The sequence below is a fragment of the Alligator mississippiensis genome, chromosome 3 (genome assembly GCF_030867095.1).
Source record: "Alligator mississippiensis isolate rAllMis1 chromosome 3, rAllMis1, whole genome shotgun sequence".
Taxonomy (NCBI): Eukaryota; Metazoa; Chordata; order Crocodylia; family Alligatoridae; genus Alligator; species Alligator mississippiensis.
Window position 1 is genome coordinate 180041240 of NC_081826.1, and position 15738 is coordinate 180056977.

At 38.0% G+C, this 15738-nt stretch overlaps 1 protein-coding gene across 8 annotated transcripts in view; it reads right to left on the reverse strand.

Moving 5' to 3' along the window:
• CNTLN (centlein) overlaps window positions 1-15738 on the reverse strand; it is a 369536-nt gene that overhangs the window by 193246 nt on the left and 160552 nt on the right. For 5 of the 8 annotated variants that reach the window (XR_009460954.1, XM_059724696.1, XM_014604856.3 and 2 more), the window contains 2 exons: window positions 7973-8143; window positions 1330-1455 (listed from right to left, as the gene is read on the reverse strand). The exons of 1 other annotated variant lie outside the window; for it this stretch is intronic. Coding sequence is in view for 6 of the 7 variants with exons in the window: in XM_059724696.1 (XP_059580679.1) it covers window positions 1330-1455; window positions 7973-8143 (297 nt within the window). In the remaining variant the exon portion in view is untranslated. The remainder of the gene's footprint in view (window positions 1-1329; window positions 1456-7972; window positions 8144-15738) is intronic. 2 more of the 8 variants (XM_059724692.1, XM_059724691.1) reach the window with 2 other exon arrangements.

Genomic DNA, 15738 nt, shown 5'->3' on the forward strand with positions numbered 1-15738 from the left:
ATAAAGAAATTGAACAGTGCAGGCCCAAGGACCGAGCCTTGGGGGACTCCGCTGCCCACTTCCCCCCAGGTCGAATATGACCCATCCACCACCACCCTCTGAGTACGACCCTTCAGCCAATTTGCAATCCATCTGACTGTGTAGGCATCAATGCCACAGTCGCCAGTTTTTTAATGAGGATAGGGTGCTCAACAGTGTCAAAGGCCTTGCTGAAGTCCAGAAAGACTAAATCTACGGCAACACCTGCATCCAATGTTTTTGTGACCTGATTGTAAAAGGCAATCAGGTTGGTCTGACATGACCTGCCCCTAATGAAACCGTGCTGGTTACCCTTGAGCATCATCCCCAATGCCGGCCCATCACAGATGTACTCCTTGATGATCTTCTCAAAGAGTTTCCCCAGGATTGAGGTAAGACTGACGGGCTTATAGTTGCCCAAGTCCTCCCTCCTCCCTTTTTTAAAGATGGGGACCACATTGGCCATCTTCCAATCATCTGGCACCTGGCCCAAGCACCATGAGCACTCAAAGCTGTGCCAAGGGCCCTGCAATAACCCCTGCTAGCTCCCTCAACACCGTGGGGTGGAGAGCATCTGGACCTGCTGATTTGAACATGTCCAGCCCCTCCAGAAGCACTAACCCTCAGCCACCTAACTAGAACACATACAGATAATTCCCAATGGTTATTTCAATGTCCAATTCTATATTCGCTAGCTTCCTTAGATTTAAATTTGAAATACCGCAACTTCATTTCTTAGCTTTCAGATATTTGAGATCACTGAACTCTATGCTCTGGAACAGCTTGAGAAAGTCCAGGACAAACAATGCAGCAATAATGAAGTGTTTTATCACAAATTTGTTCCAGCTTAGGTTACTTACTTTTTCTGAGACAGACAGACAGACAATCAATCAACTTCAACAGGAGCAGAATCAGTTCTTAAGCAACTCTACTGAAAATCATTGATTTGTGTAGATTTTTAGGCATTGTAAAATATTGGCTTGCAAAATATATTTTTTGTATTTTCAGCTTCAATTCATTTCTAAAACCATGCAAGCTTTTCATGTTTCACACTTTTACAGTTTGAAAATTTGTCAAATTGGTATGCAATGTTGATATATTTTAAATGCTGTATGAGGCCTCAAACATACCAGTGTGTGATTTATTGTAGTCAGTTAAAAAATTTAAACAAAGACTATTAGAGAACACTTCTTTATGCTAATACAGTTATAATCTATAACAATGTGTACATTCTGAATTTTAAAAAAAATATTTTGGTATATTTTTATCTATGCAAGTTTGCAGCTAGAAAGATTTTCTTTTAATGTTCACCTTTAGCTGTAGTGTCTTCTCTAAGTTTTCAATCTTCCTTTCAGCTATTTTAAGCTTTCTTAGCCCCTCTGACTCTCTAAAAAAGCTCTTTGGGGACAGAGACCTTGAACGTTTCACAGGTGGTTCCTGGAGAATAAAACAAGGACATGGTTGAACTAGTTGGAACACTAGATTATGAAAGACATGCAGAATTAAAGAACAAGTAATTTTGAATACTAATAATGAATTATAAAAAAAATCCTGCATGGAATACCAGAGAAATAACAAGCAGAATTACCACAGCGCTACCACTAAAGGTTTCTCTGTGACTCGTTAATGAGAATATTCATTTACATTTACATTGTTTCTTTCAGAATAATGATGTCCCATTAGGGAAGACTAAAGGGTTATAGACTCAGAAATGCAAGAAACCTCATTACAAAGGAGGGGATAGAGGCTGGTCTAATTGCTCTATAAGGGTCCAAGGTTACACTTGATAGGACAACCAGAAACAGGAGGGAAACGATTTTTTTCCCTTTGAAATAGTTTAACACACTGTGAAGTTGAAGGAACAATATGCTTGAGGAATATAAATACAACAGACAGTAGATCTTATACCATAATGACCATATGGTCATTAACTATAATGTGGCTAACTAGAGACAAGAATGTGTTTATATTATGTACAGTTTCATATAGCAATCTGGAGAAAGAAAATGTGAAAGTAACATTTAAACTGGGCAGCATTCTTGTTCTTACTGTCATGCGTCCTTACATCAAAGAAATAAAGACCTCTTCAGATTAGGCTTACTGATATTTTGAATAACTTTGGCTAAAGGGCAGTGAAACACTGAATCACAGCTTAACACCTAATAAAATCATCAAGATTTCTAAACATCAACAACAAGGAATAGCAAGAGGTTGTTTTTATTATCACTATTCATTGTTACTATTTTAAACCCATGTAATCTCATAAAGACTATGAACCAATGCTGTCCTTATTTTTAGATATTACCATTTTTATTTGATAGAATAAATAAGTGATCTATACCAAGGAGTTGGATGAAGTTGTTCTTAGTTACTAAAGATTTCAATAATACATTATCTTATAAACTTTGCAGACATTATGACATAATTAAAAAACTCTTCACATCTTTCTTTGGCCATTGTCTGAAAGCATGAAGTAAATAAATATTTTAAAATATTATAACCCATTATTTTGCTTAAACACAAATGCACAGAATTTTAAAGGAAAAAAAATAGATGTTTATTTGTACATATTTAGTCCAAATTTTAAGTATGGCCAAATAATTTGTATGTGAAATGATGATAATCTAAGTTTGGATAAAGAAAAATCAGAAAAGAAAGAGCAAAATTATGGCATTTCTATATCTTTACTTTCTCCTTACACCAGAAAGAATTCCACCATTATTGTATTTGTCTATATAAAATTTCTAAAGTTTGAAGTGTTACAATGCCCAAATCTAAAAGTCAACACTCTGATGCAGAATGCCATATATTCCATGTGCTTTCAGTAGTTTTTGTATGGATAGAAAATAAACTGGAGCTATGAGATGATTATTCCATTAATATTTAAGATATTTAAAAAAAAAGTTATCTATTTTGGCTTGATTCCATATTATATACATATATGTTGAAAATAATTAGTCAATATGTTTTTCCAACATTTTTGGGCAAGATTTTCGAAAGGAGTATACATTTTGTATACTTTACTTACTGGATGTCTCATCTGATTTATATTAAACGGGTAACATAATTGTGCAAAATCATTCCCCTATAAAGAAATCTGCACACAAAATCAGTCACTTTTGAAAATCTTGGCTTTAAGATTCAGTCAATACACTAATTATAAACCATGTCTATCATAGTTCATAGTTACCACATGCCTATGTGAATCTGCCATATTAAAGAATAAGTATTACAGGGTTAAAAACTACTTAATTTTCAGAAAGCAGTGAGTTCAAGTCTTATGTCACCTTGACAGGTATTTACAGGTTAGGAAACTGTAACTTTCCACAAGGATGGAACAAGGAGACAAAAGTACCAGGTTAGCTGCTCACAGACAAGGGCAACAAGAGAGGAGGTAGCCTGTCTGGTCACAGCTACACTAAACTGCCAGTGAGAAGGAAAAGGAGTGAAAAGGTCTGAGAAGAACTGGAAAGAGAACTGAACTACTTCACTGATAGGGAGAAGCAAGTGCAACTGAACTGAAATGCTAATGAAAGGTGACCCTGATACACCCAGGAGAAGACTATTCTCTACCTTTATATGTAAAGATGGGACATGGTTGTGACCATTTCTTGTTGCAAGATAGGGTCAGGATACACAAAGACTGGAGAACTATCCTAACTGATAACAGTCGTTAAAACATTTGGTGGAACCAGTAATAAATGCCTTGCCTTGCATTAGGTCGAATATGTTGTTATTTGATAGTAATCCGATCAGAGGTCAGTGGAGAGAAGCTAGGTCTGGGCTTCTCAGTGCAGTCAGGTAGTTCAAAGGCAATCTTTGCCAAAGAGGCAAACTGTTTAATTTTGCAGCCAAGCTAGAGGAAACCGTGTAGTAAAATATACTGTAATTTGATTGCCTGGAGCTGCTGCAAAACTCAATTTGATTCCAAGAGGGAGATGGTTTCTGTAATATGTGCCTTACAACAGTGAACTGAGCCACTTCTTGTGCCGCTGCCAGGTTTTGGCAGTTTAACTTGCAAATCAATCCTTAAATTACACCGAAATTTAAAAACAAATTGTGCAAAAATCCAAATTTGGTTTCTTTAGTTCCAAACATTTTTATATGGTTAAAAATTATCTTGTTCTTTGAGCAGTAAGAAAGATCAGCCTGAATCAGGAGAGGGTAACAGAAGAAGCATGTCCACAAAAGAATATGCTAAGTAACATGAGAAACAGGAACAAATGCAATGAGTTCTGCAACAGAAAAATGAAACATTGCAGTAATGTATGGAAACTATGACAAGCTGTTTCATGTGGGTAGCCTTCTTGTGGATCTGAGACCTTTAGAGCTGATAACTTACATATATGTGCCTACTGTTCATCTGCTGCTCATGTAAAGACATTGAATGCTTGCAGACATTAAAAAAAAACAACCCTATGCTTAACCAGAAGAAGCAGCGCGTTACTTTGACTTGACTCTGAAGCATCTGTCTAGATCAGATGCTTCAGCGGGGCTTTTGGCACTTATCTAAAGCTGATTCAATCAATCAGGTATTAGAGAAAAGCACCAAAAAGACCCACTAAGGCAAGCATTTCCTGAAGTCTCTGGGGCAACTCCAACCTACTTCAGATGTACAGTTGGCACTCAACTAACAGTCACAGAAATATAGGACCAAAAGGGCCTTCCAGGCCATTAAATTAAGTTCCCTGCATTAAAAAAAGTGACTTGTCAAAAACAGCCCACAGTCATCCATTCCAACCTTCTCACACACCTCTGCCACAAAGCACAAACCCAAAAAATAAACCCAAGCCTTACAATATACTATCAAGTAAAAAGCAGGAAAGAAGTTCAGGCAATCCTAGCCCATGCTACAGAGAACAGCAAAAATTCCATTACCCTTGTCAATATGACTTGGGGGGGGGGGGGGGTGGATTTCTTCCTGACCTCAAAGCTAGACATCAGTTTAACATCAAGCACAACAATGAGACAGGTTTAAAGACTAACAGGTGCCCTACATCCATTGTTTCAATGGAAGGCAAAAAACAGAAACAAATCCAAGCAATGCATTTCTTCAGAGAAAAAAAATAAAGTGTCAGACCACTCACTAAAGGCAGCAAGCAGAAAATATAATAAGATTTGGAACATTTGGAATACATTACCAACAGAAACCACGGAAACCAAGCCAGAAGCTCTCACAGTCCAGGTTTGGTTTTGTTTCTCAAGGGAGTAAGAAAGGTCCATTTGTGGAGACACTATATTTAAATGTGAACTTTATCAACATTGAGAGTTAATTCTCACATCCCTTTCAAAGAGGAATCTCAAATCACTTGAGACTTTATACAAGCTAGAAAAATGCTACGGTGGAACTCTTTGTAAGGAAAGCTAATCTTGGTCTTTCTGCCCAAACGCCTTCACGGATGGCACACTTTAAGTAGGAAATATTTGGGCATATTTAGGGGGAGAGCTACAGAAAATTCATACCACTGTTACTGAGGCGATCACTGAGCATTTATATGTCAGATTCATCAGGCCACAGAAGTCATCATTCACATGGTATTGCTACTTTAGTTCCAAAAAGAGCTCTTATGATATAAAAAAAATTGGCACTGTACAAAATGACAAGCTGCTAGACCACTTTACATAGAACCTGGAAAATGAGAGAATAGGAAGTCCCATCCAAATTCTGAGAAATTAACAATGGAAGCAATCTTTCTGGGAGATGGAGTGTTCAACCTGCAGCTGCACTCGCTCCCCTGGGCTCATCGCCTTCACCAAACCAGCTGCTCCAATCTTCCCATCCTCCACCAATTGTAGTCCGGGGAAATCGATGACCTTCTCTGCTTTACACCAGGTCTGTGAGGAGACTGGTGCAGTACAGCAATTCCCCCTGCCTGCTCCCTCAACTGGGCAATTCCAGGTCTAGGGAAGGGCAGAGAGCATTCCCTTGCTGCTTCACTCCTCACCTGGACAGGCTAGGAGGGGAGTGTACAAGTGTTCACTCTTGCAAGGGAGATCTTCTAGCTTGATACTTAGAAGATCTCTCTCCCAAGAAGGCCCATGTTTCCTCCAGGAGGAATTGAGTGAACACTTCAACACTCATAGGTTTCTACTGGGAGAATGGTAATTGTCCATGTAGATACACAGCACCTGTACATGGCCAAGGAGGAAACATGGTACAGTGGAATGGCACTTCAGTGTCATGAACAGTGTTTGCAGTGAAAATAAAGCTCAGTATCCAGTCTTTTGGAAGATATATATTGCATTTTCCTCAAAATGAAACTTAGTAACTTTTCTGTTTCATAAGTTCATTCAAAATAACCAGTTAACTGAAAAATGCTTTCATTCTGAGAAACAAATACTGCTGTTTAGTCAGACACTGGCAGTAGCAATGCCACTACATTTCATTAGAATGGGTACTTTATTATTATTATTATTACTACAATGTAACCCTGAAAATAAGTTTCACAATGGAAGCATTCTGGTTTTGTTTTTTAAAATATGGTCACCGTCACGGTATCCTAAAGGTAGATGCTTCGTAGGCCTCTCTGTCTATTCTTTAGTAACTTAATGGAAAGAGGCGATAAAGCTTATTTTGTGAGCAGAACCATACTTAGCAATCATTGAGAACTGCAGGCAGTACCAGTAGTGAAGAACCAAAGTAGTGGTGCGCTGTATGATTAGATCTAGATTTCAAAACAGAGGGACATTTATTGTGGTTTTATTTAGGTATTACAATTTTCACTTAAATTTCCAATAATTACATTTCCCCCTCTGGCTCATATTGGGGGTGCCCTCAGATTTCTCATTAATATGAAAAGCAAGGAAAAGTCTATTCATATCACAAAAGAAAGTCAGACACAATAAAAGCAAAATACAATGAAAAAGGTTGGCTTAGCACTCTTAAAGGAAAGCACAAGAAGAAGTTGTTATGCAAGCACAGCAACATTAACATAAGTATGAGAAAGAGCCCCTATTTATGAAACTGAAACAATCATGTTTTCCTACTGGATAGCAAAATTTAAAGTCTTAACTGCCCATGAACAAGAGCTCTGAAAATATATTTTTTCTTTGGCATAATATATAGTGTAAAATAATGAGGCAGGCCTGACCACTCCAGATGCTAGTTAGTAGATTCTTGGGAGCAAGAAAAAGGGAAGATCTTTCAGAAAACAAGATGCCATATCCCATTGTTACTTGTGAATGTCATACCCCATTGTTACCTCTGGAGAGGCAAGATGAATGGGGAATTTTCTATTTGATAGATCTGTGATTAGATGAACCCCACATCAACTTCATGTGTTCTACAGAACTTCAAGAATAAAATTCTAGAACAAAAAGCTAGTGACGGATAGCCTGCTGCACAAAGTTATGCTAATCCCATATATGAATATTCAAGCGTTAGAATTATTTTCATATCTATTTCATTAACAAATAATAGTAACGATAGTGTCTTTAAATAGGAACATAAATTAAACAAGCAATCTTCAAAGAATCAGTGCACTGCTATTCATAATGTTAGAATATTAAGACTACTAACTAAAACTTGTTGTGGAAAATAACAACAAACCATATTTAAAAAAAAATGCACACTTTCTGCTGTATTAATAAACTCAAAATAAACTTTTCATGTTCCTTATATTTCCAGTTTAGGAAAGGATGGGCATCCTAAATAAACAGCACAAACTTAATAAATATTCATTTTAAGAAATCAACAAAAAATTCAGCCTTTATTTAATTTCACTAAATTAAGGATCCTTTATTCAGTGTTTAATAAGGTAAAACTTTCTACTCCCAACAGTTATTTTAACAAGTCTTTGGCAGAAAATATAAACACCCTTCGAACAAGCTTCCAGAATTATAAGCAGCATCAACAGTTATTAAAACTGTTATTGTCTGGACCCTTGAGCAAAAATGGTTTGTCTTTACCAGTCTCATTCTGACACAAATACACAAGACAATAGAACTATCATACCTCATACTTTCTTCCAGTCTTTATGCTGCTATCCAGGATATCTGTGCTGCAAAAATTATGTTCTGCTAGATTAAGATTTGCTGTTTTCAATTTTTTCTGCAAAAGCTTTATTTCAGACTTCTGTGTTTCTATGAGATTTTCTAAGTCACTTAAACAAGGCTGTTGAAATTCCTAGAAAATAACAGTACAGGCATGTTAAATTAATACAAAGAACAGAACCATATTGAATCACTTGGATAAAGCTGCCTATTGAAAGAAAACATCATCTGTGTAACAGGAAGCTGAGAAAGCTGCTTCTGTCCATGGGAATCAAAGTAGTGGTTTATCAAAAACAATCTCATAAATCTTGAGTAATTGTATTTTCACAACAATGACTCCATATATTTTTAAAGCAGAAGAAAGCTAAGCTGTTATCTACAATGATACGTGTCTTTCTTACACAGGTATTAGAACAAGTTGCCACAGAAAATGTTGCAGTCATGTTAACTCCCAGATGAATTAATTCAAAATTTCTTGACAAAACACTAGGTCCAAATTTTATTAGTTGTAATATTTAAGATCTTGAGCTTCTGGATATAAATGGTCTATAAAAATGGAGAACTTATGACAATGTTACACTCAGTATTAGCATTACCACTGTTCTGATTTCATTGTCCATAAGCATGTTAAGTTTCTTGCTAAATTGCATAAATGTAGAGCTACGCTGATAGAGCTTGTAAATTCAGATGACAAGTAGTAAGAGCCAAATTAAAATGATGGAATAGGAGCAAAAAGAGGAATCACTGGACAACAGTCTTATTTAATAATACATGCACACATCATCACGGTGACATTTGATTATGAGTTTATTTTAAATTTATTAAACTCATTCATAAATATTTCCAGGCACAGCATAATACTGTCATATGCTCTTCACTTTGGGCTTAATCTAAAACCCATTGCAATTGACAAAACTTCCTTTAACTTCAACTGCCTTTAAAATAGGCCCTTAATGCATAAAAGCACTTTCACTTACCAGAAAGCAATTGCTCATTTGAATAAAGAAAGGAAGATTCTAGTATAGCTATCAATACCAACTATTGTCCTCAATATTGGCACGCCTCAAAATACACAGCCAGTGTTCTGATGATTTTAAAAATAAAATGAATGAGGGGAAAACCTATTGATTTAATGTTGTGGACAATTTACAAGTTAGAGACTCAAGTGTGAGACAGTGAGAAAAGCCTGAGCAAAAATATGTTGCTAACAAGCAAATTCCCTAAAACACAATGGAACTATAGCACAGGGAGACAGACATAGCTATCTTGGATATGTCTAGATTGCAGCACCATGCAGAAATATCTAAGCAGTGCTATTCAGCTGGGGCACAAGGCTGCCCTAACATGTCTATATATATAACTTCCTATTTCAGAGCTAGCACGTGGAGAATTAGCTCAGGTACATCAGCATTTTACTATACAGATTCTGGTACATAGTGTCCTGCATTCACAGGTAACTCAGGGTCTTGTCTCCATGGCTTTCTATGTAGACATACTTCTTTGACTCCTTGCTATGCAGCTTTTTGACCATGACCATCATGAATTCATGGTTCCTTCAAGTGAAAGCAAAATAAGAAGTATAGAACATTTATTTTGTTAATGCAAGAGAAAGGTCACTCCTATGCCAGCTAGAGAGCGGAGGAGATCATTAAGGCAAGAAACAAAAATGGTCCATAATCATGTTGACAGTTCCTTTAACAATTTCTGTTGCATACTCTGTAACCTATGAGAGATCATACAATACTACTGCTAGATGTCACTTCCTCCAGTCTCCTCGGGTCATTAGAAAGGCAAGCTAGGAGACCACACAAAACAAGAGGAGGGACAGACGGGCAGTGCCACAGGCCAGCCAGGTTCTAGGTTTTCCAAGCAAAGAAAGGGAAATTGATATGAAAGCACATACATAAGCTGCTGCATTTAAGAGTTTTAAACAACTTGAATGCAAACAGACAGACACAAACATTTGTTAACTCTTAAATTCTCTATTGTATATAAACAGAACATCTATTAGATATAACAACAATCCCATTGACAGCTAGCAAAAAAGAGAAGGCAATCTTTCTAATCTCAATTACTGCTCTTTTAAGTCCTGGATATAAATATTCTATTCATGAAACACAACTTTTCAAAATAGAAGCAGGCTTCAAACTATTATACTGAATTTTAACTGGCAGGATTACAGTGGGCAAATTAATTTAAGTCATCTGTATAAAATGTTGATTAGCTTGTTACAGTACTATTGCTGTTTAATTTCCCTCACCAGTAATGAGATTTATATAGCATTGTGAAACGAAAATGAATGTTAAACCTCCAGAACAGGTGAAATTATGACTCCCATCAAGTCAGAAATAAAACGCACTTATTTCAAAGAGCTGGAGTGTTGTCATAATCATGGTAGTCCAGGAAATGCCTGAGGTGAAAGAATTGTCTGTGATATTTTTAACTGGACCAACAGTTGGGAGAGCTGTTGGACAAGCTGTTTTTTTACTCCAACTTTCTTTTCTATTTATATTGTTTCTCTAAAATAGATGTACAAAGATAGTCATGTAAGGCTATTCATTTTGAATTACTGTATTAAAACATATTTGCTTGTTACATTCTTTTGATAGTTTGCATGTATAAATATACCCAGTGTACAGATGTATTTAAAATTTACTGAGAGTACACACATTTTTGGACTCTCATTTTTCAAAATTTTATCAGACTGTGCAAAGTATCTGTATTTATACCCTTAATATTATTCAACAGATTGCTATAAGCTATGTAGAGTTTACTAAATGGTTAATGCCTATGATGTCTGCAGAACCTACCATTTATTTCACATATGCATTTGACTTCAGAAATTTAGAGAGTTCATAGCTGATTTTGAAGAAATCTTTTTTCATGATTGAGGTTCTCACAAATCAGTGCTGTCTTTATTGAGATTCTGATTATTGCCCTCTAATAATTTAATCTTTCCTTCACCATCTTCTTCACTTAATCTGCTTTTGAAAGGTGTATATTTTTTAATTGAATGTAAAAAAGATTTTAAATGAATTTTTGGATAAAAAAAAAAAAAAAAAAAAGGGCTTCCCAAGCTGTGCAACCAGGACTGAAATTATCTGCCTGGGGTTTAAGTCAAATTCATGTTCATTTAACATCATGGGAATGTAGTTATGTATGCTAGATTTTTTGGTACAAAGAGAGGGAAAAAAGAGAGAGAGAGAGAGAGAGAGAGAGAGAGAAGAAATATTTTAGTGAAGATATTTCCCTTTAGTCCTCACCAGAAATCTCTTCCAAACTTAGTTAAGGAACCAGTGTGGTTTTCTGAAAAGCAATGTAAAATTGTAATCAGACTTATGGTAAGATAAGTACACTGCCAATTTTCAGCAGTAAAAAAAACACTTTCATTGTCCAGCTTTTAATCAGAATTCCTCTGTGGGTGCTAATACAATACAAGTGAAGAAAGTAAATATGGAAATGTTAAAATGAAAGACAAAAATCCTTGAAGATTCTGAAGTTCACACTAACATAAGCAAACTAACCTGATCTTAAGTAGGAATCATGTTTGCACTTCAGGGCTTACAATAATCAAAGCCAAAATACTCTACCCAATACACAGTCCAAATTCAGACCGTGTACTAGAGAGTTCCTGCATTATCTGAAAAGGAAGGAATCTTTACTCACATGCCAAGGGGCAGCAGTGGAGCTTTGCTCAACCTTCTGATTCAGCATCTGCACTGTAGTAGCCTTCTCTCTCATCAGCTGTAATGCTAACTCTTTAAAATGATGTAGGACAATTGTTGTAGTTCTATGAAATTTCAGTTCTTTCAAGTCGATTCCCAAAACCCGGAGTTACATTCAGAGTTCCTACAGGGTTGCATCTCTGTTGTACAGTTGTGGATCATCATCACAGCCTGTCCACACACCTATTGAGTATGTATCAATATAAAGGCTTACTCTCAGAAGTGCCACATATTAGGCTTTTTATATTACACTAAGGCCATGGAAAGCTATGGAGGCCACAGAGAAATATGCCCTTATAGCACAACAAAAAGCAAGCATTCAGCTCTTCAAACAGTTGCACTACAAAGATGGCAAAAGTGCTACAAAATATCACCTCTTTCAAGGCAGAACTTCAGTTTTTTAACAATACATGTAGCACCTGTACAATTACACATAGGGGTCTCTAAAAACCCCCAGCATCCCATAGGCCCCTGCCTCTCCTTCCCCCTCTCCAAGGGGAATGAGACATGGAGTGAAACTGGCTCTCTGACAGCCTGTCTGGTGAAAAGCTCTCAGGGTACCCTACTGGGACCCTGGTACTGCCACTATTGCTTCTAGAACCCTGGCAAGAGCAAGGGCTCTTAAAATGCAAGTGGTAATTCTCACAATTCACAGACACTTAGGGCTGGAAGGGACCTTGTGATATCATCAGGTCCAGCCTGCTTGCTCTGGGCAGGAAAGACTGCTGGAGTCAAATAACCACAGCAAGTTGCACAGCCAGTCTCCTTTTGAAGATCTCCAGGGTAGATACAATTGTGTGTCAAGAATCCAAGAAGAACCAGCTGAAATTGTGTGACCGTGACAGCTGTCACTGATTGACAAACCAGGAAACAGCAGCTCTGCCATAGTCATTGTGACCAACAGACATGCTACAGTGGCTGCCCAGCTAACAGCACAGTGGACAGGCCTCAGGCTGGGGGGCAAAGATTAGGGTTAGGAAAAATCACACCATTGCTGTAAGAGCCCTGAAAAGAGCTGGGGTCTAGGAGCAGCACTAATGATGTGTTGGAGAGTCATAGAGAGCAGTTCTCTTAAGCCCAGCCTACCCCACAGGGAAAGCAGAGGGCTGACAATTCTCTCCATCTCTTCTGGCATGGGAGAGGCCAGGCTGTCAGTGATCTTTCTCCCTTGTCAGCAGTGGAAACCAAAGAGCTCTCTCACTATCACACCGTGACTGGAGAGCTCACCTTTGGAGTGTTTTTTATGTCCGTATGTCATTGTAATGCTATATTTTTGTAGTGCTACTAAATGCCAAGACACTTTTTAACCTACAAATGAACACCTGTCCATACCCTAAGGTCACTCTTTCCGATTGCCTTAGGACTTGTTTTCTCTGCAGCAGAATATTGCTCCCAAGTCTGGAACAAAAGTGCACACACAAAGCGTGTTGATACACAGTTAAATGCAGCTATGTGAATTATATCAGGAACGCTAAAAAGTACACCATTGCCATGGCTTCCAGTCCTAGAGAACATTGTTCCCCCACAGCTCTGCTACAAGCCACACATATGAGGGAATACTATTAGGCTATCAGTAACCCAAACCTCCCAATCAACAAGGACATCAGTATGCCACCACCAGAAGGGTTTTCTAGATTTGAACCTTTCTGGAAATACGCCAAGAAGCTCTATGATGATAACTAGAGCACCAAAGAACAATGGAAGGAACTGTGGGCAAATACCAACTTGCCGCAGAAATACATAGTCAGCGACCTTACAATTCCCTACCCAGGATTCGACCCACCGATAAAGATTTGGTCCTCCCCGAATTGCGTCTGGACACTTCATGGAAAATGTGGGCACCTACTCCATAAAAGGAAAATTAAAGAGAATCTGGGTTGTGATTGTGGTGCGATTTTTCAGATGGTGCAACACATTGTGAACGATTGCCCAATTAGATAATTTAATGGAGATCTAAAACCAATCCATGCAGCTACCCCTGAAGCAGTCAAATGGTTATCACATTTCGATATTAATCTATGAATGTTGTAATCCTAAAATGCCGTATGAAAAAAGAAGACAGCCCTGTTACAATGTCATGGAGCATAAATTATCTAATTGGGCAATCGTTCACAATGTTTGCACCATCTGAAAAATCGCACCACAATCACAACCCAGTAGAGATAAAGGGATTCACTTCCAGCTTTCCTGAAGACTGGGAACAACAATGGGAACGGAAAGATAGGACAGAGAATGCGATGCCAGAACATCTGGTGAAGAAAGTAGTGACACCATGCAGAGACAACTTAAGCAGGGTGCAGGGCCAGAGGCAAATCAGCTTGTGCAGGGCCCCACTCCCGGATGCAAGGAAGCTGGCAGCAGACTGGGTGGCGGGGTGGGGGGGGGGGGGATGCCAACTGGCTGGCCATGAAGCTAGCAGCAGCATGGAGTCGCTGCAGCCGTGGCCAATCCACCCAGCTCTGCAGGGCCCCGCAAAGTGCGGGGCCTGGGGCAGTCGCTCCAATTCACCCCCGCTCCAGAACAGCCCTGACACCATGGGAACAAGGGCTGGAAGGAAGATGAAGAGAAGCATGTCAAAATGGAAAAGCAGTAGAAATGGATCCAGGATCTGCAAATCCCATTCCAGCTCGAGTCCATCAATTCTTCCCCTCTGTCCAATGCTGAGTTAACCTCTCTCCCACTTCAGGCTCCTTCTTTGATTTCATATTCCTCTTCTCTCTCAACCTCTCCTTGCTTCAGCTGGCCCCAATTCCCTTGCTATCTCTGAAAGATACGAGGAGACAGGACACCCGCTTCCTACTGGAGGAACAAGGGGGAAGGAAAATTCTGTGATGGAAATAGTGATACACAACAAGCAGCAAAAAGTGTTGTTGCATTATGGCCATGTATTATAATGCCCGCATTCAGTAAAATAGTAAAGTAATTATCCTCTTACTCTCAGGGAAGACAAATTAAAATCATATGCTATTTTATAATAATATCAACAAAATTAATACGCAGCGCCTATAGTGCAATCAATTGCAAAAGCCTGTCTATATTTTAAACAAATAAAGGAAAACCAACAGAAAGGAAAAAATCTAATTCCTATTTGTATAAACAATTTCCTCTAATTTCTCACATGCATTCTTACACTAAATTGGATGGAGTCCCAGTGTCTTTCCCTTATATCTTGCCTAACCAGGAACCATCTATAATGCAGGTAAGAAGTGAACTCACTCCCCCTTCCAATTAGCATCACTGGTGGTGTTAACAGCCCCCAAATTTGAGTTGCAGCAACAGAAATATTTGCTTTGTCATGCCCCCATTCCGCACCAGCCTACAGAACTAACTAGGCACAACAGCAATGACGGGGAATGTACTCTGGGCCTCTAAAGAGCAGCAGATCTAAGTGCCTTACAAATACAAATAGTATAAGGGAAGTAGGTGTTGTCCTCCTTATCCTATTGATCAGAGTATGATTAGGCAATTTAATATAGAATCAAATATTTATTGCATACATTATCACAACTACAACTGAATTACAAAGATTAAACTGGATATAAACAAAAATGTTCACAACTAAAGAAAATTAATGGATTCTGAATTCTGTCCTCATATAGAATAGGCTCACTGTGCATCCAATCCTACAATATAAAAAAGAAAAAATGTTTGGTTCTCTCGTAATGATAGTTAGGTATTAACTTTCACTCCAAGCCTTAGTAGCTTCAATCAAGATTGAAACTATGTTCAGTTTCAAAAGGGTGATGATAATTATGCATTATAGTATATATAAGACAGGATTACTACGCGATGATAATCACATGCATACACAGTGGTAAAATGGTCCTGTAATCTAAAAATGCATCATCCCGTAGAAGGAATTAGAATTCTAGATATTGAAGGTGAAGTCCTAATGTGATTTTAAGCACCGTGAGTTTTACTATTAACTTAGGTGCATGTAGAGACAAAACAGTTACACCAAGCTAAAGGCAGAGGGGACCCTTGTCTACTCTATCCTGCAATA